This window comes from Sminthopsis crassicaudata, chromosome 2, assembly GCF_048593235.1.
Source record: "Sminthopsis crassicaudata isolate SCR6 chromosome 2, ASM4859323v1, whole genome shotgun sequence".
NCBI classification, from domain to species: Eukaryota; Metazoa; Chordata; class Mammalia; order Dasyuromorphia; family Dasyuridae; genus Sminthopsis; species Sminthopsis crassicaudata.
Window position 1 is genome coordinate 60,812,736 of NC_133618.1, and position 25,524 is coordinate 60,838,259.

General features: G+C 34.2%; 1 protein-coding gene across 4 annotated transcripts in view; it reads left to right on the top strand.

Annotated features, from left to right (window-relative positions):
• The first annotated feature begins 10,084 nt into the window (after positions 1-10,084).
• The window catches only part of TERB1 (telomere repeat binding bouquet formation protein 1), a 53,288-nt gene continuing 37,848 nt past the window's right edge, over positions 10,085-25,524 (top strand). Inside the window, exons 1-5 of one of the 4 annotated variants that reach the window (XM_074286538.1) lie at positions 10,085-10,132; positions 15,911-15,963; positions 22,892-23,002; positions 23,184-23,312; positions 24,852-24,983. In XM_074286538.1, coding sequence (XP_074142639.1) covers positions 15,933-15,963; positions 22,892-23,002; positions 23,184-23,312; positions 24,852-24,983 — 403 coding nt within the window. In that variant the 5' untranslated portion in view covers positions 10,085-10,132; positions 15,911-15,932. Of the gene's footprint in view, positions 10,366-15,910; positions 15,964-22,891; positions 23,003-23,183; positions 23,313-24,851; positions 24,984-25,524 lie in introns of all 4 variants that reach the window. The other 3 variants (XM_074286535.1, XM_074286536.1, XM_074286537.1) reach the window with 3 other exon arrangements.

The following is a 25,524-nucleotide window of genomic DNA, read 5'->3' on the forward strand; positions in this document are numbered from 1 at the left end:
CTTGAGTTCTTTAGAATTGTCTTGGATCACTGTATTGATGAGATAGTTAATTCTTTCACAGGTGATTATCATTACAGTATTGCTCTTGCTTCAGACAATGTTCTCCTGCTTCTGTTCACTTCACTTTGCATAAGTTCATATGAATCTTCCCAAGTTTTTCTGAAACCATCCTATTTGTCATATTTTATAATAATTGTATTCCATCCATTACAACTATATACCACAGTTTGTTTAGTCATTCCTCACTGGTGAAATTCAATTTCAATTCTTTGCCACCACAAAAAAAAGCTACTATAAATAAGATTCTTTTCCTTTTTCTTTGATGTCTTTGGGATACAGACCTAATAGTGGTATTGCTGAGTGAAAAGACATGTATAGTTTTATAGCACTTTCCTTGTAGTTCCAAACTCTTCTCCAGAATAGGTCTGGACCTGCTCACTGGAGGATTTTGGTACCAGCCCAAATCCTGATCATGAGTGAGGAATGGAGGGGCAGAATTTTCGAAGATGGTCAAACAGGAGTCCATTTATTCAAAATTCTCTCAACCTTATATACCCTAATACCCTTACACATTGCACATGAGCTAACTATATACTGGGCATGCAGAATCATATAAACAACTTGCTATTGTGTGCACATGTCTCTTTGCCACTTTAGTAAATTCTGCTTTAATTACAATACAGGTTGTCATGCTCCCTGACTTCTCAGGAAGGCTGAGATGCCCTTAGTGGGGATAAGGAGCCAAACCAGACATGTCAGCAGGTTACTTTGCTGGGTTGGAGGGTCTTCTACCTCACCCAGAGTTCCCCCACTATCTGTAACCCTTTACAAGAATGGGCGGACAAATTCATAATTCAATCAAACAGTACATTAGTGTCCCTATTTTTCCACATCCTCCCCAGTATTTCTCATTTTTTTTCTGTCATTTTAGTCAATCTGAAGAGTGACTAATACCTCAGAATTTTCTCTAATTATTAGTGATTTGGACCATTTTTTCATATGACTATTAATAGCTTTAATTTCTTCTGAAAACTTTTAATATCATTTGACCAATTGTCAATTAAGGAGTAGTAGCTCTTATTTTTATAAATTTGGCTCAGTTCCCTATATATTTGAGAAATGAGGACTTGTTGAGAAATTTGTAATTTCCTTTCCTCCCAATTTTTTGTTTTCTTTCTAATTTTAACTGCATTGAGAGTTTTTTGTGCAAAAACTTTTTAACGTAATCAAAATTATGCATTTTATTCCCCATGTTCCTTTCTATCTCTTGTGTGCTCATGAACTCTTCCCTTATCTGTAGATCTGACAGGTATTTTTCCAATGGTCCCCCAATTATGATATTACTCTTTATGTATAAATCATAATTATCTAGCAATATTTTACTGTATAGTGTGAAATGTTGGTCTATCTATGCTTAGTATCTTCTAGACCATTTTCTAATTCTCTCAGCAGTTTTTGTTAAATAGTGAGTTCTTTCCCCAATAGCTTGAATTTTGGGGTTACTAATGGTCACTTTCTACTGTGTATTATGTATATAATCTATTCCATTAATCCACAACTCCACAACTCTTATTTTTTTTATCCAATATCAGATTGTTTTGATATTTACCATTTTGCAATATAATTTGAGATCCCATACTACTTGATCATCTTCCTTTTATTTTTTTCCATTTATTTCCTTGATATTTTTGACCTTTTGTTCACTGGGTGAATTTTTATTTTTGTTTCTAGGTGTATAAAATAATTACCTGGTAGTTCACTATGGCACAGAATAAGTAAATTAATTAATATTATAAAACTTTATTATATTGACTTGGCTTACCCACGAGCAATTTCTATTTCACTATTTTATTTTTTTATTTACTATTTTAATATTTCTCCCATTGTTTAGATCTGAATTTATTTGTGTGAAAAATATTTTGTAATTTTGTTCATATCCTTCCTTTATATGCACAGGTAGACTTCCAAGTATTCTAAACTCTTTGCAGTTACTTTCAATGGAATCTCTTTATCTCTTCCTGCTGGGTTTTGTTGGTAATATATAGCAATGCTGATCACTTACATGGCTTTATTTTATGTCCTCTTGAAGTTTTTAATTGTTTTAGCTAGTTTTTTAGTTTATTCTCTTGGTTCTCTAAGCATATCATTTTAGCATCTGCAAAAAGTGATAGTTTTGTTTCCTTGTTGCCTATTCTTGTTCCTTAAATTTCTTTTTCTTAGCATTTCTAGTACAATATTGAATAATAGTGGTGATAGTGGATATCCTTGCTTCACTTCTAATCTTATTGGAAAGGCTTCTAGTTTATCTTCATAACATATAAGGCTTGCTAATAGATTTAGATAGGTACTACTTATCATTTTAAGAAAAATTCCATGCCTATATTTTTTAGTGTTTTTAATAAAAATGAAAATTGTATTTTATAAAATAAAAAAATTATGCCTCTATTGAGATAACATAACTTTTTGCTTTAGTTATTGATATGGTCCTTTTATGCTTATAGTTTTCCTAATATTGAACTAGCTCTGCATTCCTCCTATAAATCTCACTTGGTTATAATGTATGGTCTTTGTGATATATTGCTGTAATCTCATTGGTAATATAAAATTTTTTAGCATCAGTATCCATTAAAGGAAATTGGTCTATAGTTTTCTTTCTCTGTTTTTGCTCTCCCTGTTTTAGATATCAAAACCATATTGATGTCATAGGAGGAATTTGGTAGGACTCCTTTGCCTATATTTTCAAAAAGTTTATATATTGTTGATATTGTTATTTAAATGTCTGGTAGAATTTACTTATAATTCATCTAGTCTTGGAAATTTTTTTCCTAGGGAGCTCATTTATGGCTTGTTCAATTATTTTTTTTCTAAGATAAGGTTATTTATATCCTTTTCTGTTAATCTGAGCATTTTATCCTTATGTAAATTTATCCATTTTACTTAAATTGTCAGTTTTACTGGCATGTAATTAAGCAAAATATAATCTCACCGGTTTTGTATACCTAATGCTTCTACTTGCTCACCACCTATTATTCACTCTGTCTTCTGCAGTCTAGCTTTAGTCCCCATCACACCACTCAGCTCAAATATCTCTCTTCAAGGTCACTATTGACCAGTATTGCTAAATTTAATGGCTTCTTTCCATCCTAACCCTCACTAATATCTCTGTAGAATTTAATCCTATGAGCTACTCTCTTCTTCATACTTTTTTCTCCCTTGACTTCCTATAGTTTTCCTTCTATCTAAGTACTCCCCTGCATTTTGCTAGTTCCTTATTCTGGGCTTTAAAGAGGTGTCTACCAATATTCTGACCTTGTCTTTCCTTCTATATGCTTCCCCTTTGAGATTCCATGCATGATTTCAATTATTTCTCTAGGAAGATAATTCTTTCCTCAAAGGGTTTGTATTTCTAGCTGCTTCATGGTATGTCTTCACCTGGATGTCTTTATGGCACCTCAGATTTATTATGTCTAAATCTGACTTTATTTTTATTAAACCTGAACCACCACCTAACTTCACTGTTTCTTGGATAATACCATTGCCTTAATCATTTAAATTCAAGTGCATAGAATCTTCTTGGACTCTTTCCCATTATCCACCTCATATTTAATCTTATTTAACCCACAGATGATAATATCTTTCCCATGCATATTATCAGTTTCCACTGCAGTGACCAAGCTCTCCTCTCTGCTTATTTAATTGTTTTGTAACTTGGTTTCTTGCCTCCATTTCCTCCCCTCTTCAATCCATCATTAATACAATGTTCCTAATGCACCTCTCAAATCATGTTGAGATTCTTAAGGAGACCCAAAAAGATTAGGTTTTCAGACCGGTGTTGCAAGGTGCTTCAAAAGAATTTGTAGGCTCAAACCCATCTCCAAGTCAAGAGGCAAAATTTATTATAATTGTAATGCCAATTAAAATGGACTAAGTTCCAAAAGAATTTAGCAGAGAGCCAAAGACAAGAGGATATATTTATAGGAAAAAAAGATACCAGGAGCTTAATGTTACTTTATTTACTAATTTTATGTCTTACAGGTAGGTTTGAGAGGTGGTCTATTCACTGTAGTCTCAGAACTTTTTTTTAATCACTGACCAGATTATTTATCTGATAATTAGCAATGTTTGTAGCATTACAGTGCTCCTAAAGCCAGGGGACCTCAGGGTTATCTATATATTACCTAAAAGCTAGAAGAAGAAATACAGAACTATAGCATTCTTAAAGCCAGGGGACCTCTGCTTCATTTCATGACATTTCCCCTAAAAGCTGCACCCCATCAATATCACTCTACTCAAAAGCCTTCAGCGACTTCCATTTATATGATGAATACAATTTAATATCTCATTTTTGAACCAGCTTTCCTACCCTTCTTATACACCTTTTTTTCAGGGACTCTATATTCAAATCACTTCTTGTTCTCATAGGATTAAGGGCTTAAAGAACTATGAGACACTTAAGAGGTTCTATTCCAGCCCACCATTTTATAATAGGAAAAAATAGGTTCAGAGAATGGTCTCAAATCTCCAAGATCTCACAGGTAATAACAATTAGTATTATTGCATTAGCCTGCTGGTCAGTCTGTTTGCCTGGAGCCTCTCTCCCTGCTTCAATCCATTTTTCATTAAGAACTTGGAGTGATTTTTCTAAAACATAGTTCTGGTTCTGTTGTCTCATTGTATTCAATGAGCTGTGGTCACTCTTTTTAGCATTAGGATCAAATACAAAATGTTTGGCATTCAAAGCCCTTCATAACAGTCCCTCCAGTTTTTCTAGTTTTCTTACATATTACTCCCCTACATTGTACTCTGACCCAGTGATTCTGGCCTCTCAGCTGTTGGACAAACCAGACACTTGATTTTTTGGCTCTGAAAAAGCGGTATCTGGGCGGTATCACTGATTGTTCTCAATGGCAGGAATGCTCTGCTTCCTGTACACAAACTATTGACCTTCCTGGATTCCTTCAAAGGACTTAAGTCCCAGCTAAAATTCTTTTACAAGAAACATTCCTTAACCTCTCAATTTCGGTGCCTTCTATGACCTCCTCTTTATTGTAGCTTGTATGTAGCTTGTTTTGCATTCATTTGTTTGCATTTTGTTCTCCTTACCATTAGATTGTAAGCCTCTTAAGGGCTGAGACTATTTTTTCCCTTCTTTTGTATCCCTATTCCTGCCACTTAATAAGCACTTAATAAATGTTTACTAGTTGATTTGAAACCATATCTTCTGACACTTAAGCTAGTAGTATTTTCTGCTGTCACACCAACTTCACTAGGATTTCTAGAAACCATAAACACAGTCACTGTCTCTAAAGAATACTTAGAATCTTGACCATTTAATTGCCATTCTAAAGAGATCATAGCTTGACCTCAAGGTATAAGGAAAAGATATGAACATTTTTTTACATTAGAAAATTATTTATAATAAAATAAAAAAAAATGCTCCAAATCACTAATAATAATCAACAAGCGTTTACTGTGTAGTTCCAGGCACTGTGCTAAAACTCTTAGGTCACAAAGAAAGATAAAAACATTGTCCTTGCTTTAGAAGGGTTCACATTTGTGAGAGATAACTAGGGACATATAAAATGCAGTAGATGAAAGGTGATTTCAAAAGAGAGAAAAAGACCTAAGAGGGATTCTTCCATTGGGTAGATTTGGGCTGATTTTGAAAGAAATTAGGGACTACTTAACGGAGAGGAGGGGAGATAAAGTATTCTAGCCTAGAAGAACCATGACTTCAAAAATATAGAGATGGGAAGGGAATAGAAAAGTCTTGGAGGGGAATGAAGTGTAAAAGGACTGAATGAAGTGTAAAAAAGGAACCAGGCTTTCACCAAATAACTAAATTTTATATTTAATCCTGGAGACAATAGGATGCCACTGGAGTTTTGTTTTATCTCATAGTCAGAAAACTGTCAAAATGACAAAAGATGAGTTTGTCAGGATTGGAGGGGATAGGGAAAGAGAAGCATACTAAATTTCTGTACCTTTTGATCCAGGGATTCTACTGCTAGGCTTATACTCTATATCCCATATGCACCAAAACACTTATAGCATCACTTTTTGTAGTTGTAAAGAACAGGGGAAAAAAAATAGATGTCCATCAATTGCAGAATGACCAGATTACAAAATTAAGGAACATGAATGTAATTATTACTATGCTTTAAGAAATGAAGTACATGAATATAGAAAATGAAGAATTCTATGATACAAAGTGAAGAAAGAAAAACGAGGAAAAAATATATATATATACACAATGACTACAACAGCTACAACAGTGTAAATAATATGACAAAACAAAATAAAATAATGCTGCAAAATTATAATGGTCAACCTTAACCCCTAAGAGATTAAAGAAAACACACTTTTGGTTATTTTGCAGAGGTAGGAAACAATAGAGGTGGAAAACTGCATATAACAACAGACTTTAAAAGAAAATACATTGGTTTGTTTGGTTAAACTTTTTTTTTTTTTCATAATTTTTAAAATGTAAGAGAGATCTCTCTGGGAAGGAATGATATAAGAAGAAATGTAAGTAGTGTAAAAAAAATTTCAATAGAAATTGAGTCTTGCAAATCTTTAGCACTTATTAGTGCTAGTTGTTTTTATTTAAACCTAGATGCTAGAAGTTTATATATGTGTGTGTGTGTGTGTGTGTGTGTGTGTGTGTGTGTGTATGGAAGATAATTATGAGGAAAAACATCTTTCTTTTTTATGTTGGCGATATATTGTTTTTATTAAAGCTTTTATTTTCAAAACATACACATGGATAATTTTTTAACATTAACCCTTGCAGGGGCAGCTAGGTGGCACAGTGGATAGAGCACCAGCTCTGAAATCAGGAAGACTTGAGTTCAAATTTGACCTCAGACACTTCTTAGCTGTGTGATCCTGGGCAAGTCACTTAGCCCTAATTGCCTTAGCAAAAATAAAACAAAACAAAACAAAACAAAACAAAAAACCATTTACCCTTGCAAAACCTTATGTTCCAAATCCTCCCCCTTCTGCCAATCTCCTCCCCTAGAGGGTAAGTAATACAATATATTTTGAACATGTTACAAATATGTTAAATCCAATATATGTATACATATTTATACAATTATCATGCTACACAAAAAAAATCAGATCAAAAAGGGAAAAAATGACAAAATGCAAGAAAACAACATCAAAAGATGAAAATGCTATGTTGTAATCCACACTCAGTTCCCACACTCCTCTCTCTGGATGCAGATGGCCCTCTCTAACAAGATCATTGGAACTGGTCTGAATCATCTTTTTGAAAAGAGCCAGGTCCATCAAAATTGATCATTACATAATCTTGTTGTTGCTGTGTACAATGATCACCTGATTCTGCTCATTTCACTCAGCATCAGTTCATGTGTCTCCAAGCTGCTCTGAAATCATCCCGTTGGTCATCTCTTACAGAACAATAATATTCCATAACATTCATATACCATAACTTACTCATCCATTCCCCAACTGATGGGCTCCACTCAGCCACCATTAAAAGAGCTGCCACAAACATTTTTGCACGAGTTCCTTTCCCTCCTTTAAGATCTCTTTGGGATATAGGCCCAATAGAAACACTGATGGATCAAAGGGTGTACACAGTTTTATAGAACTTTGGCCATCGTTCCAAATTGCTCTCCAGAATGGTTGGATCATATCACAATTCCACCAACAATGTATTAGTGTCCAAGTTTTCTCACATCTCTTCCAACATTTATCATTATCTTTTCCTGTCATGTTAGCTAGGAAAAACATCTTTCAAGTTTGTTAAGTAATATTTAGTAAAATGAAGTAGAAATTCAGAGCTAGCTAACTAATGAGAGTGGTAATAATTTCAGTAATTAATATTTTCCAAAGACACTCTTGGATTCCTTTACAATTTGGAATGAGAGTAGGTTGAAGTGGTACATTCCCTATATAGCCTATGGTTTCTTGTGGGTGACGACTGAAATCCTGTAACGTTGCTATATTAAAATTGACCTTATAGCTTTCTTGCACCTTTGAAAACAGCATATACAGAGGTCCTTAATACAGTTATACTGTAATAGTCTAGTATTTATCTTATTTTATAATACTTTTTAAAAATATATGTAAAAATAGTTTTCAACATTCATCCTTGTGTTCCAAATTTTTTCTCCCACCTTTGACCTCTGCTCCCCTAGACAGCAACTAATTAGGTTTCAAGATTGAGTGGTACTCTTGACAGTAATAAGGAAATTAAGAAGAGGGAAAGATTTGAGGGAAGGATAATGAGTTCAGTTTTATGATAAGATATGACACAGTTTGAGATGTCTCAGAGACAGATTTGAGACAGAATTAGGAGAGAAATTAGGGATGGAGAAGTAGATCTGACAGCCTTCATATAGAGAGGATGGGAGCCGATGAGATCCCAGAGTGAAATAATATGAAAGAAGAGAAGAGGCAGGGAGCCTTAGAGGATGCCAATCATTAGGGAGCATGTTGGAGGATTTGACATTGGGCTTATTTATGAAATACTTATATTTATTCAAGTCACTCCCCCTCAAAAATGAATGGGTTGGACTACATGCTTTTAATACCTTCCAGTAAAATGAATAGATGCTCATCAATTGGAGAATGACTGGGTAAATTATGGTATATGAATGTTATGGAATATTATTGTTCTATAAGAAATGACCAGCAGGAGGAATACGGAGAGGCCTGGAGAGACTTACATCAACTGATGCTGAGTGAAATGAGCAGAACCAGAAGATCACTGTACACTTCAACAACAATACTGTATGAGGATGTATTCTGATGGAAGTGGAAATCTTCAACATAGAGAAGGGCTAATCCAATTCCAATTGATCAATGATGGACAGAAATAACTATACCCAGAGAAGGAACACTGGGAAATGAGTGTAAATTGTGAGCTTTTTTGTTTTTCTTCCCAAGCTATTTTTATCTTCAGAATCCAATTCTTCCTGTGCAACAAGAAATTCAGTTCTGCACACATATATTGTATCTAGGATATATTAACATATTTAAATGTATGGGACTGCCTGTAATCTAGGGGAGGGGGTGGAGGGAAGGAGGGAAAATTCAGAATAGATGTGAGTGCAAGGGATAATTTGTAAAAAATTACCCATGCATATGTGCTGTCAAAAAAATTATAATTATAAAATTTTTTTAAAAATGAAAAAAATATAAGCTTTTTCAGGAAAGTAAAAACAAACAAACAAACAAAAAAGCCCTTCCAATTCTGTGGCTCTTTATTGTTCAAAAGCATTCTATAACACCCCATTCTCTGGGGCAAAATAGAAGCTCCTTACCAAGACACTTACGGCCTCCATCTTCCTTTCAGTTTTTTTCCGCCTTAGTTCCTTTCATTATTTTCCATCCAAACCGGCCTGCTCCTCTTTGCTTGTTCTTGGATTTGCACAAATGGTCTCCTTCCCCCTTAACACTTTTCCTCTTAACATAAAGTTAACACTAACATTTCCTCCCTTTCAGAAATCATTGCTTTCTTCCTCCTAGGCTCACTCAGGCTTTCCCTGAGTTTACCCTATTTTATACCTATTTGTATATAACTTGTAACCTACATATTATAGAATTTATATTACATCCTGTTATGTAAGGTACATAACAAAACGACATAAAAGGATATAAAATGAAATTACGCATATGTAAAATCTTTTTTTTTTTACTTTCCTGAAGAAGCTTATATTTTCTTCCTCCCTTCCTTCCTTCCTTCCTTCCTTCCTTCCTTCCTTCCTTCCTTCCTTCCTTCCTTCCTTCCTTCCTTCCTTCCTTCCTCTCTTCCTCCCTTCCTTCCTTCTTTCTTTCTTAATGTATAATCTTGCGGTCAGGGGCTGTTGCTCTAAGATGCTTCGTCAACATTTAATGAATTGAATTAGCCCCTTGGGCCCTCCACTGGTCCAGTCTTTCCGTGCTGGGGTTAATTAGGACTGATTTGCTGCAGAAGCAAGAAGTCCCTCCTTGCTTTCTCGTTTTGGGCGGGAGATAGAGCAAGGTAGGGCAGGAAGAAAGAATTATTTCACACGTGGAACATCCAAAGCAATTCGAGGAGCTGCACCGGAAATCCGCCTTCCAAGCGGAAGTTGCGTTTCCCATTCCAGCGGGAAATGGTGGTTTGCACTCCGCTGAGGTACTCGGAGAGACTGGGGGCCGCATCTGCGCCGCGCTCTGCGTGTGCGCGCGCGTGGGTGTGTCCGTCCCCTTCACTAAGGTTTGGAGGCCTGCTCAAGGCCGTGCGTGCTAACTGACCCCCGATCCCCGTCCCTCAGCCAGGGCTGCGGAGGCCATAGAACAGAAAGGGAAACCGAGATGGGGGTGGGGCTGGCTTAAACTAAGCCGCGGATAAGGCCTGGTACACCGCAGGTGCTTAATAAATGCTTGTTCCCTCTCCCGCCTTTTTATAAAATGGGGAGGTACAGGGGGTTACGGAGAAAGGGAGGCCCTTAGAGTGGGGGTTTGGAGCAGGGCCTTCCATCAGGTGCTCCCCATGACCGCGACTTCTTGATCACCTGACCATGCCAGCTGACCAACTCCGGTCAAAAGACCCGGAGGGTGGCCGCTGCCTGAGGATTGGCCAAGTCCAGCGCCTAGGCGGGAAGGGGAGCTCCTGGGGGCTCCCCAGAGAGGACCCCGTAAATCCCGGAAGCACTCAAAATCGGCTTTTCTTACTTTTTTTTTTTTTTTTTTTTGAAAGTTAGGAAGACCAGCTTCAAATTCAGCGTTGATACTAGTTATGGGTTTTTTTTTTTTCCACTTTTTTATAATAGTTTTTTTTTTAGATTAACAAACAATTATCTTTTATAAGTAGTCACTTTACGACACATACATGTAATATGTAAATATATATATATATGTGTATGTAACACACATATAAATATTATACAATATGTGGGTGTATATTATAGAGGCACAAGACCTGATTTCATAAGAAATTTATGGTCAGAATTGTGTTTTTTTTTTTAATTTTATTTTTAATACACATTGTTTTATGAATTATGTTGGAGAGAATAATCAGAGCAAAGGCAAAAATTATGGGAGAAAAAAAAAAAAACAGAAAAAAGAAGTGAACATGCATGTGCTGTTTTACATTCAAACTCCTTAGGTTTTTGTCTGGGTGCAGACGGCATTTTCAGTCCAACTATTGGGGTTGCTTTGGATCACTGAACCAAGTCTGACATAGTTGATCATCACACATTCTGCTGTTACTGTGTGCAGTGTGTTCCTGGTTCTGCTTGTTTAGCTCAGCATCAGTTCATGTAAATCTTTCCAGGCCTTTCTAAAATCAGCTTGTTCATTTTGTATAGAACAGTAATATTTCAGTACCTTCATGTACCACAACTTACTGAGCCATTCCCCAATTGATGGGCATCCATTCCTTTTCACAATAGCTTTTTATTTTTGAAAATACATGCAACGATAGTTTTCAACATTCACTTTTGCAAAACCCTGTGTTCCATAATGTTCTCCTTTTCTGAGTATACATCACAACATAGTATTTTTACCTTTTAAAGTTGTTGTTTGCTTGCTCTCAGAATAATTTTTTAAAATTGATCATGGAAGGAAATGCTAAGTTACAGCTAAAGGTTAATGAAAATAAAGTTTACAGCCTCCTAATAAATCTATCTGAAGACTTAAGACTCAGAACATTTCCTTCATAGGATTCATGACTGAGGAATCTGATTTCATTAGTGTGGATATTCCCTGCCTTGAGGCAGCTCTCAATCTATCCAGGCCTTTTCAAACTGTGATTCTTTGACCATGATCTTCCATAAAATCCCCCTAGAAATCCACACAACTAATTATAGGCCTTTTAGGTTGTTTTTTAAAAATCTATTCTGTGGGCATCATTGCAACATTCAGGTTTTTCATCTTTTATCTTTTATTCCTTCTGCATGACTCATTTGCCACCTTCTTTTCCTGGAGGGTATTTCTTTGCTGATAACTTTTTGGTACTAGTCTCCATTTACTTAAGCCCACTTTATGTATTTCCATTGCCCTTTGGGTCGTCATCATTTTTATTTATTTATTTTTGGATGTTGTAGTGTTCCTTCATAAATAGCTATATTGTAGGGAAAATGTTAGTGTTTTTCAAAATGAAAGTTTGTGTCAGGTTGCAGTTTGTGATTTTTGAAAATACCTTCAAATTTCCAAAATGAAATCTAACCTATCCACCTCCTTCTCTTCAATTTTTGGGTCCAGCTTATCTGTTCTCAGTACCTGTCAGTGATACATGTACTGATAGACTAACTCAATGAATTGAGAATACTACAACTTGTTGGGCTATGAACAGTAGACATTATTCATGTCCAAACAGTTGTTTTGTTGTACAAAAAGAATCAGACTTTGAAATAGTGTACAATTAGCCTGTGAAGGAAATCCAAAATGCAGGCAGACAAAAATAGGGAATTCCATGTAGTTCATAGTCATCTCCCAGAGTTCTTTCGCTGGGTGTAGCTGGTTCAGTTCATTACTGCGCTATTGGAACTGATTTGGTTCATCTCATTGTTGAAGAGGGCCACGTCCATCAGAATTGATCATCATATAGTAAACTGATCTTTTTTAATGGTTTTGAACCTCACTGAGCCCCTGTGATATTTTGGGATTGCTGCAATTATCACAATATTATGCACAAGCAGGAGCATCTGAGGACTTCACCATTTCTAGTGAATTTCTCTTCCATTTGGACACTGCCAAGGAAAAGGGAATACTGGAGGAATATTTTTAAAAGACCAAGCCAAAGGATAGGATTAAATTTATAAGGGCCACTGGGGGAAGATTATGGAATTAGTACTCTCCACATGGGCTGGTAATTAAGTCAGATAGTATACAATGTGGATTTCTATAGAGCACCTGCATTTGAAACCATTTTGATGATCCATCTCCACATATCAGAATGGAGCCTGCACTTAGCTGACAAACTGCTCGTACTAAAGCCCAGATCTGACCATATAATTACTCTATTTAATAAACTTTGAAAATGTTCTAATGTCCTTAGGGTTAAATACAAACTTCTCTGTTTAGTATTTAAAGCCTTTTACAATGTAATCTCAGTTTACCTTTCCAGCTTTATTAATGTACAGAGAACCCCTCTTTACAACTCTCCAGATGGCAAAAGAGCCTTACATACACACATTATCTTCTCTATCTGTGCTAAAGCCACTTCCCATGCCAGAGTTTTCCTTTGTAAAATCCCTAAATCCTCATTTTCCTTCAACATTAACTTCTTACCTGAAACCTTCCCTGATTTCCTAGCTGCTATTTTTTATGTGTACATATGTATATGTGTATGTACATATCTCCCATTACCTAATGTAATCTCTTTGAGGGCAACTGTCACATTTGTCTTTGCCTTCCTAGCATCTATGCATAGGGCTTGGTACATATAAGCTCTTATCGCTTGTAGATTGGTTCAAGTTTGTTGAATATTCATTTTTTCTCATTCAATATTATAGATAATTTTTCTGGATATGATATTTTTGGCTGTCATCCTTATTCTTGGGATTGTTGGCAGATATGATTCTAGGACCTGCTATGATTCCAGGACATGTGGTCTTTTCTTGTGGCTGTGCAATTCTAATTGTAGCTCTAGGGTATGTGAATTATTTTTTTTTGTTTCTTATAAAATGTCCTCTTTGATCTGGGGTTTTTGAAATTTGGCTATAATATTCCTATGTGTTTTCCACAAAGACTCTCTTTGAGGTGTTGATTGGTAGATTTTTTTCTATTTCTGTTTTCCCCCCATGCTCTATTACTCCAGGATAATTTTCTTGGATTATTTTTTGCATTATTGTGTCAAGATTTTTTTTTTCTTTTTCTTTTTTTTCCTTTTTTTTTGGTCGCAGCTTTCAGACAGTCCAATTATTATTATATATTTTTTCTTTTTGACCTATTCTTCAGCTCTATTGTTTTTCTTATAAGATGTTTCACATTCTTTTTATTTTTAAATATACGTTGCTTTATAAATCATGTTGGGAGAGAGAAATCAAAATAAAAGGAAAAACCATGGGAGAGGAAAAAAAAAAAACAGAAAAAAGAAGTGAACATAGCATGTGAGGATTTACATTCAATCTCCATAGTTCTTTTCCTGCATGCAGATGGTGTTCTCTATTCAAAGTTTATTGTGTTTGTCTTGGACTTTTCATTCTTTATAATCTGTTTTGTTATTTCTTGGTCTCTCATAGCTTCAGTTGCTTTCCATTTTCCAATTCTAACTTTTAAAGAGTTATTTTCATTTTGTAGACTGTACCTCCTTTTCTAATTAATTAACTACTTTTTCATAATCTTTTTGTTTTTCTTGGATGGTTTTAATTTTTTTCTTTAGTTTTTTTTTTCAGTATCTCCCATTTGATTTTTAAATTCTTTTTTGAGTTCTGTAAATTCTCTCTGGGCAGGGAGCCAGTTCACTTTACTCTTTAGGATAGAATTTTTTCTTCTTCTTCTTCTTTTTTTTTTTTCTAACTAAAATGTCCCCCTCTGAAGATAAACCTGAGTCTGTACTTTTCCCATAGTAAGTTTCTATAGTGGAGTTCTTTCTTCTATTCATTTTTTTTTTTAAATAAGAAGTATTAGTGTAAAAGTATTAATGTAAGTAAGTAAGTAATAATGGGGTGGGAAGATGTTGCCTCAGCTTGCTTTCAGCTTTCTCTTCTGATCTGGAATCCAAACCAAGAGCTCCATTGCCTCTGCACTCACGGATGCTGGTTCCTTTTCACCCATGGTTGTATCTGCAGCATAGCCGGGCCTGGTGTTTCTAATCAGTTGAGGTTTCCTGGGTTTGCACAGACTCTGACCACAGTCTCCTTACATTGTCTGGGAGGTGAAAGTTTCTGGCTATACATTTGCCAGGACTCCCTACTTGATGTTTCTGGGAACATCTTCACTTCCTAGGAGTTAATCTTTGGTCTGGGAGCTTTCTTCAGAACTTCACACCTATGTTTGCCCTGAGACACAAATTTGTTCTATTTGTGGGGGAAATCTGGAGAGCTTGAAATTTAGCAATCTACTATATGTTTTCTCAAGTTAAACCTTGCTTGTATTTGTTAAGGATGATGAAAATGAGAAAACGAGAATTATGATCTTAATGTGAATGAGATATAAGGACAAAGGGTAAGAAAAACTAGGCACAATCAAAGAAGGGAAGATACGCTACTAATTTCCTGTTTGGGCTAGGAAGGGCTTGCACAATCACAGAATTCAGAACTGGAAGACTTTAGAGATCACTTAATCTGTCCCCTTATTGCATAAATCATGTAATAAAGTCCAGAGAAGGGAAGTGACTTCTTAAGTCACTTAAGAAGAACAATTCAGTATTTGTGGCAGCTAAAGTTCTCGCCTTTGAGCAATTCTCCACAAAATTTTCTGATTTTTCATCAGTAAAAGCTCAATGAAAAAATTTACTACTAGTATTTTAATTAGGAAATTGAAAATTGAAAAAAAAAAAATTAAAATTGAAAAACAGGAAAGTTAATTACAAAAAAGGCATTAATCATACAAAATTTGAATTTTAGAACAACTGACTTGTTTATTGAATTCCCATTTTAAAAAAAAAGTCTATATAAAATAAGGAGAATGCTCATTATATAGTCTATGTTTTTTTTAAATAGTATAATAGACCTGGGTATTGAAAACCAGAAATTCTGTTTACACTTAATGATTCTCTTCCGCTTCTACCTATCCCCCATTTATGATGTGGTTGTACAAGTGGAAAGTATACTTAGTCTCAGAGAAGCAGGGATTTTTTTTTTTTTTGTCAATTCCTATCTTACTTGCCTGGAGGAGGATGGTGAGGTAGCTCAGCTGTCACATTGGGATCAAGGATTTAGAGATGAACAAGGCCAGTTAGCTTTTACTGTATTTTCAATATTGTGAAGCACTATGGATTTGAATTGATAAAATGTCTGTTTTATAGGCAAAGCTTAAGAAAATAAAAAATGGAAAAAGATGAGATGAAGAAGACACAAGGTAGGAAACAGTTTACATTTTTATTAAATGTGTTTGTATTTATTAACTCTTTATAGTTGATTCAATCAGCAAATAATTTTTAAGTACCAGCAATGGAAAGAATACTATATGAGAGGACCTGATGCTTTCCACTTTTTGCCTGTGAAAAGTTATAACCTTTCTGGGCCTACATTTTCTTATCTGTAAAGTGAAAGAGTTGCACCAGATAACTAACCCCTAAGCAACCCTCTCTCCAATATTCTTTTCTCCTTCTATTCTATTTGGCTTAAAGCTTATCAGTTCTTATGAATTTAGTTATCTGCATGCAAATGATTCTTAGATCTCTATATCTGGCCCTAGCTTTACTCCTAACTTCTGGTCTCACATCTACAACTACCTATCAGATATCTCAACCTTGATGTCCAATAAACATCTTAAAACTCAGTTTGTCAATCATGAACTCATCTTTCCCCCTATTCTCTCTTCTTAGCTCCCTTTGACTGTGGAGGTCACGTAATTTTCCTATTACCATCATCTTAGTCACCAACCTCACAATATCTGAACTCAAATACCCAGTTTTGTCAAATCTTGGTAGATCCAGATCCTTTCTATGTGTCCCTTGCCTCATTTCTTGCCTACACTATTATAATAGCCAAATTGGTCTCCTTGCCTCAAGTTTCATCCTACTTCAGACTATTTTCCACTAAATTACCAAACTGATTTTCCTAAAGTGTAGGATTGATCATAACACAGCTGACCCATCTCCTCACCATACACACACACACACACACACACACACACACACACACACACACACACACCCCCCACATTCTCTCTCTCTCTAAATTTCAGTGACCTCCTGTTACTTCCAGGATCAAATAGAAAATAGTCTGTTTGTCACCTGAAGCTCTTCACAACCTGGCCCTCCTAGTTTTTCAGTTTTCTTATACTTTACTTGATGTTTTTGCCTTTCTTTTGTATCCTCAGCACTTGAGCAAGTACCTGACACTGATTTCTGCCACTTAAAATAAAGCACTGTATTTGGAGTTAAAGTATCTCTGCTTCAATTCCAACTGCTAATTGCTTCCTATGTGCTTTTGGGCAAGTAATTTAATATTATACATTACAGTGGCTAATAACATCACTTTAAGATATTTGAAACATTTGCTATTCGTTTTTTCATGTGAACTTCACAAATAACTGTAAGGTGAGTATTTATAGATACCATTATGCTCACTTTAACAGGTGAATGGATGGAAAGGCTCTGACATAAGTGTTTTTTTCCGATTGTCACAGAGGATGTGTCTGAGGCAGAATTCAAACTTAAATTCAAAGTCTCCTTGATTGCAAATCTGTCATGATCTAATATAGCGCAGAGCTGTTCTACTTCGTAGTCTTAGAGATAGAAGGGGCTTCAGAGATTATATAATTCTGTTCTACCTGACCAAAATCTTCTCCTACAGAACCTCCGTTTAAACTCCTGGAATCACAGCAGCCAAATTCTGTGTCTTTTGAAAAAGAGGGTATAGGAACAGATTATCTCTAAAATCCATTCCAACTTTTTTCTTTCCATTTTCTTTTATTAAAGCTTTTTTATTTATAAAACATATGCTTGAATAATTTTTCAACATTGACCCTTGCAAAACCTTGTGTTCCAAATTTTCCCCTCCTTTCTTCCTACCCTCCCCTAGATGGCAGGTAATCTAATACATGTTAAATATGTTTAACTGAAGTGGAAGCAGTGCTGATGTACCCTATAAACATTTTGTTGAGTCTTCTGGGGTTAGGAGGATTCACAACAGCCAATTGATTCAAAAGTTTACAGTAAGCATTGTGGTGGTTATTAAAATGCAGGGAGGATGTTATTGAAGTATGAACGGTTACCAATGTTGGTATTTTAAATTTTCAATAAGTTTGTTTATTACTGTTATTATGAAAAGTACAAGCTTAGTTTATTACTTTTTTCTTAATTTACATGTTACTACTATTTGAAACAATTCCTATACTCCTCTCAAATTATAAAAGTGATTATTGCATCTCTTATGAAGGAATGCCTTGCCAAATTATTTGCAGTCTTCAAGAAGGAGGCCAAATTGCTAGTCTCTCTGCTTTTCTTGCTTGATGGGTCCATATTAGAAAGGAAATATGCTAGCTTGGATAGAGTACCAGCCCTGAATTCAGGAGGACCCGAGTTCAAATCTGGTCTCAGATACTTCCTAGCTGTGCGACCCTGAGCAAGTCACTTAACCCCAGCCTCAAAAAAAAAAAAAAAAAAAAAAAAAAAAAAAAAAAAAAAAAAAAGAAAATAAAGAAAAGAAAAGAAAAGAAAAGAAAAGAAAAGAAATATGCTAGCTGGTAGACTAATGGCCCATAGTAATTAAGGAAACTAGGAAGATTACCCTCTTCAAAATATCTTTTCAAAATACAATATTGTAGAGGTTTTGAAAGATCCTTTTAAAAGCAAATATGTTTTAGAGAATTAAGTAATGTATGCTTTACCTTGACAGCTAATGATACTGTTTTTTCTTTAGTGAGGGAAGAAAGTCCTAATTGGGGCTAAGGGAAAAGGGATTAATAATTCTGGACTTGGCACACTTTTCATGAAAGGCAAATTGGATAGAATGTAGAGTGGTACTTATATAGAAGAAGAGGGTTGAATGGAACAGAGCAACAGAAAGTGAGAGAATGATTAAAGAAGGGAGATTGAAAAAACAAACTTCCCCTCCTTTGTAGCCTTACTTAGGGTCTTATTAACAGAAGTCATCTTTGGCATTTTAAGTTATTGATGCATAGAAAATGGGGAGATAATTTTTTAATGCTATATTGTTTATTCTAGCTTTTTATTATCAGAATATATGCATAGGAAATTTTTGCAACATTATCCCTTGCACTCACTTCTCTTCCAACTTTTCCCTTCCCTCCCTCCACCCCCTCCGCTAGATGGCAGGCAGTCTCATACATGTTAAATATGTTAAAGTATATCTTAGATACAATTTATGTGTGCTGTTCTCTTATTGCACAAGAAAAATTGGATTCAAAAGATAAAAATAACCTGGGAAGAAAAACAAAAATGCAAGTAGTCCACATTCAGGGAAAATAATTTTTATTGATAGTTTTATTGCAAGTGTTTCTGATAAAGGCCTAATTTCTCAAATCTATAAGTAAGTGAATCAGATTCATAATAATACAAGTCATTTCCCAGTTGATGACTGGTCAAATGATATGAACAGACATTTTTTGAAAAGAAATCACAACTAACTTTAATTATATGGAAAAATTCTATAAATCACTATTAATTAGAGTAATGCAGATCAAAATTACTCTGAGATACCACCTCATGTATCAGATTGGCTAACATGACAGAAAAGGAAAATGATAAATGTTAGAGAGAATGTGGAAAAATTGGGACACTAATGCCATGTTGATGAAGTTGTGAACTAATCCAATTCTAATGAACTAATGTGAACTAATCTAATTCTGGAGGGCAATTTGGAAATATGCTAAAGGGGCAAACAAACTGTGCCTACTCTTTGATCTAGCAATACCACTATTCACTCCATATTCCAGAGGTATTATAAAAAAAGGGGAAAAGGGCCTATATATACAAAAATATTTGTAGTAGCTTTTTTTGTGGTGGCAAAGAATTGGAAATAGAGGGGATGCCCATCATTTAGATGAAAATAGAGAAGAATGGCTGTAATAAGTTATGGTATATGAATATAATGGAAAATTACTGTACTGTAAGAAGTGATGAGCAGGCAGATTTCAGAATAACCTTTAAAGAGTTGCATAAACTGATGCAAAGTTTTTTTAAAATTAATTTTATAATTATAATTTTTTTTGACAGTACATATGCATGGGTATTTTTTTTTAACAACATTATCCCTTGTATTCATTTTTCCAAATTTTCCTTTCCCTCCTTCTACTCCTTCCCCTAGATGACAGGCAATCCCATACATATTTAATGTGTTACAGTATAATATATATAATATATATTATACAATATAATACAGTATAATATAGATACAATATGTGTTTGTAAAACCAAATTTCTTGTTGCACGGTAAGAATTGGATTCTGAAGGTATAAGTAACCTGGGTAGAAAGACAATAGTGCAAACAGTTTTACACTCAATTCTCAGTGTTCCTTCTCTGGGTATAGTTGTTTCTGTCCATCATTGATCAACTGTGAGTTGGATCTTCTTTATGTTATGTTGGATCTTCTTTATGTTTATACAGATGATACAGATTAATACAGATTAATACATCAGAATACATCTTCATACAACATTGAAGTGTACAATGATCTTCTGGTTCTATTCATTTCACTCAGCATCAGTTGATGTAAGTCTCTCCAAGCCTCTCTGTATTCCTCCTGTTGGTCATTTCTTACAGAGCAATAATATTCCATAACATTCATATACCATAACTTATCCAACCATTCTCCAATTGATGGGCATCCATTCATTTTCCAGCTTCTAGCCACTACAAAAAGGGCTGCCACAAACATTTTGGCACATACAGGTCCCTTTCCCTTCTTTAGTATTTCTTTGGGATATAAGCCCAGTAGTAGCATTGCTGGATCAAAGGGTATGCAGAGTTTGATAACTTTTTGGGCATATTTCCAGATTGCTCTCCAGAATGGCTGGATTCTTTCACAACTCCACCAACAATGAACTGATGCAAAGTTAAATGAACAGAATTTGGTGAGCATTTTACTAGCCATTCTCCAATTGATGGGCATACATTTAATTTCCAGTTTCTATCCACTACAAAAAGGGCTGCCACAAACATTTTTGCACATGTGGGTTCCTTTCCCTTCTTTAAGATCCCAGTAGTAACAGTTCCAGTTGATCAGTAATGAACAGAGCCAGCTACACCTAGCGAAAGAATACTGGGAAATGCGTATGGACCACAACATAGCGTTTATACTCTTTCTGTTATTGGTTGTCTAGGGTCACACAGCTAGTAAATAATAGAAGCAAGTAGATAGCACCGTGGATAGAGCATTGGTCCTGGAATTAGGAGGACCTGAGTTCAAAACCAGCCTTAATACTTAACACTTATTAGCTGTATGACCCTAGACAAATCACTTAACCCCACTTGTCCCTTAAAAATAGAGTATTAGCCACATCTCTCAGATTGATTAAGATGACAGTAAAAGATAATGAGGAATGTTAGAGGAGATGTGGGGAAACTGGGACACTGATGCATTGTTGGTGGAGTTGTGAACAGATCCAACCATTCTGGAGAGCAATTTGGAACTATGCTCAAAAAATTATCAAACTGTGCATACTCTTTGATCCAGGAGTGCTACTACTGGGCTTATATCCCAGAGAGATCTTAAAGAAGGGAAAGGGACCTACATGTGCAAAAATGTTTGTGGCAGCCCTTTTTGTAGTGGCTAGAAACTGGAAATTGAATTGATGCCCATCAACTGGAGAATGGCTGAGTCAATTGTGGTATATGAATGTTATGGAACATTATTGTTCTGTAAGAAATGACCAGCAGGATGAACACAGAGAGGCTTGGAGAGACTTACATCAACTGATGCTGAGTGAAATGACCAGAACCAGAAGATCATTATACATTTCAACAACAATAATATATGAGGATCAATTCTGATGGACGTGGCTCTCTTCAACAATGAGAGGATCTAAATCAGTTCTAGTTGATCAGAACCAGCTACACCCAGCGAAAGAATACTGGGAAATGAGTATGGACCACAGCATAGCATTTATGCTCTTTCTGTTATTGGTTGCATTTTTGTTTTTCTTCCCAGGTTATTTTTTTGTGTTTTTCCTTTTGCAAACTTTTTCTTCTTTTATTAATGTGACTAATATAAGAATATGTTTTACATGATTGCATATATATAATTTATATCAAATTATTTACTATTTTAGGAATAGAGAAGTGAGAAAATTTGGAACCCAAAATTTTATAAAAAGTAAATGATAAAAATTGTCTTTACATGTAATTGGAAAAAATAAAATCAGTTTTTAAAAAAATTATTGATGAATAATGGCATGGCCGTACGCAAAACAGTAATTTGAAAAAATAAAATAAAACAAGTTTTTAAAAATTATCAATGCATTGTATGGCTGTACACAAAATAGTATTTTCTATCCCCCATTCAGAAAAGAGGAAAGCAGGTTAAATGTGTCATATTGAAGTTTTCTTTGTAGGGAATGGTTTCTGAGCCTTCATTGTATCATGGACCCTTTAGGTACTCTCTTAAAGGCTAGACCCTTTTATAAAATATTTTTAAATTCATATGATAAAATATATAGAGTTACAAAGGAAACAGGTATATTGAAGCAGATACTTTAAAAAAAAAAAAAACAAATTTGTAGACATCAGATTAGGAACCTTATTCTAGGGAATAAATACTAGTGATACTGTTTGTACTCAAATTTGATTCTCAGGAGTAGATTTAATTATTACATGTGTAAATTTGTTTCATTTATACTAAATTATTAGATTGATTTTTTTAAAAAATGGAGAACTAAGCATCCACTGATATCTTAGTTTTTTTTTTAATGTGCAGTCTTATATTTAAAATGTTTTATTAATATCTTTTGTTTTTTACATTATAACTCAGGAAGATGAGTCTTTCTGACTTCAGGCCTGATGCTCAATCCTCTGTACCACCTCCCTGCCCCTAAAGGGAAAGGAGCAATATAATAAAAAATTATATAAGAAATAATAATAAATTAAGTACTTATAATTAAGAACAATGTATTGTGGAATGCATAAGATCTTTTGAGCATCCAATTAAATATCTGTTTTTAGGTGGGTTCATAAGAGTTTCTATGTTCTTTAAAAGAGGAATATGTTTTTATGTTTTATATTGTTGTCTTCAAAAGATTGTTATGTAAGAAAAAAATAACTCATTGAAACTTTTTTTGGCTGAAATAATTAGAAGCCATAAAACTTATGTTTTCTTTTAGAAATGAAGACGGATCTTAATTTATTATTAGAATGTCTTAAATATCAAATGGACAACCCATCTTCACAAAAGGAAGCTTTGGTTACTATTTATTCAGTCTGTCAGCAAAACAGTAAGAAAATATGTTAACATTTCATTAGGAATTTTTGTTTAATATTGTTTTATTTGAGTACAAAAATGTGTAATTTTTATATTCAAATAATATGTCATTATTATCATTATAGATTTATTTTATTCTAAGAGAATCATTAGAGAAATGTAGTTACTCTTTCATTTTGTTTACAATCCTCTAGGTGATGCAAGTATTTATTTTCGGGAGATTGGTGGTTTGATGTTTGTAAAAAACCTTGCAAAATCAAGTATTCACAACCTGGTAAAAGAAGCGGCCTTATTTACATTAGGAGCAATTGCAGAGTGTAATGGTAAAATGTTACCTAATTATTTTATCATTATGTAACCATTCTAATATATTTCTACAATGTCAGCAAATATTTAAAAATTACATTTTCCTAGTTTTCACACTATGTGGCTTTTTATGGATAGTAGTTTAGTAAAAAGAAAAAACAAATTCAAAGACTTAAAACTGCCCAGTATAAGAATTTACATACCATAACAATAAACTACTTTTTGACAAGCAATTGTTGCTAAACTAGCAATTTATCACTCCAGCTTTATTTTCCCCTATTCATTCCTTTAAAACTTATTTTTATTTTAAAATTAGTTTCTATCTACAGAAATTCAAATGAACATTTTAAAAGATCATATATAAAACTTCAACTTTAACTGTTCATGAATTTTTTATAGTGTGTATATTAACTTGTACAAGGTGGTAACAAAAATGTTTTATTTCCATTCCTTCTTTTTAAATCTTTTCCCTCTGTTTTCCTAAGGATATTGTTGCTTAGTATTATTTATATCATTATAATTAGAATATATTTTGAATCTACTTTTTTAACTGCATCATTTTACATTTTGTTTCATTTTTCATGTTTGACAGTTCTCATATTGCAGTAATATACCATTATATCCAACCAGCTTTAAATTCCTCTAGTGGCTGGTTCTAGGAATTGTGCTGAATTCATCCACTAATCAAATATGTATTAAGCATCTTCTATTTACCATTCATTATGTTTAGCAGCTAAGGAGAAACCAGATAGATAAATAAAGCATGTTGCATGTTCTCTTTCCCTTTGGAATTTATAAGGGATGTAGTTGGGTATATCTTAATCCCCAAATTATTTTTAAAAGCATATTGAATGTGTTTAGTGGACCTCTGATTTTGCCAAAGTAGGGAGCACCAGTTAATAGATCAGCACCTCTTTGCAATTTAGTCTTAATCCCTTGGGGCATGAAGAGGTTAGATATCTGACCCAGGATCACACAGACAGAAGTATCAAAGGTAGGCCTTGAACCCAGGAGTTTTTTGATGTCAGTATCCCCTCCCTTTCCATTCCACCAAGTTGCCTCTCTTACTGCATATTATAATGAGAAAGAAGGACCCAAAGGATAATCACTTTTAAAAAGTGGTAGGGAAATAGTCATCAAACTATTGGTATAGCTATACCATAGTTTATATTCTTATTTCCTAATGTGAGGTTAAGAGGTTCGCCCTTGATAATTTCTTATGTGCATTGTGTTTCCTAAACATATTAAGGTTTTTTTTGTTTTTTTTTTTTAAATTCTGAGTTTTCATTTGTCCAAGTTTTCAACAAGATGGATTATTTTTTTTTGGGGGGGGATAATAGAGCCATGAGTATAATTCAAAAATACTTGCCCAGGATAGGGATCACTTAAGTCTACCAATTAAATCATTACTACTCAGTTAGAAATTATATTGTATAGGTGATCTATATATTCAAAAAACTAATTATATAGTTGGGGTTCTTTTGTTAAATAATTATGTTCATTTTATAAATGGTTACTTGTGTGAAGTAATTTAAATTTTGTATTTTTTATTTCAGTTTATTGTCAGCAAACTTTGTGCACGTCAGAATTTTTTGAAGACATTATTTGGTTTCTGTCTAAGTATGAATCTAACATAAATTTGAAAAGAATGTCTGTTTATGTGATATTGGTCCTGGTTTCAAATAACAGTAGGTATTTTTTTTTGCTATTGTAGAAAAATATTTTAAACATTAATGCCTCATTTTAAAATTAAAATTTAATATATTTTTTCTCAAACCTTTAATTTTGACTCTTCAGAGGTTTTTTTTCCTATAATTTGGGAAGTTATCAGAGAGAAATTATGAACACATATTTTTAATATTAAGGAAAGTCAAATAATGTGGGTTCTTTGTATATACACCATGTACACACACACACACACACACACACACACACCCCAATCAATCAATTAGTTGTTTTGTCCATCTAATACAAAGTAACTATTTTAGTACTAAATGATTGGCACTGATTTTCCCCCTGAATTGATAAGTTGTTTAGGCATTTTTGGAAACATATCCTTAGAGTGTGTATTTTCTTAAGGTGCTTTACCAAGAATTGAATTTGAGGATTGCTGTATTTGATTTATGAAATTTCAGCTTAATCCCTCTTACCAGATAGGCTTCCAGACTTTTCTTCCTTAAAGTAGAACTCACCTAAAGAAGGGTAAGGGTGATGTAATGGATTTAAAAC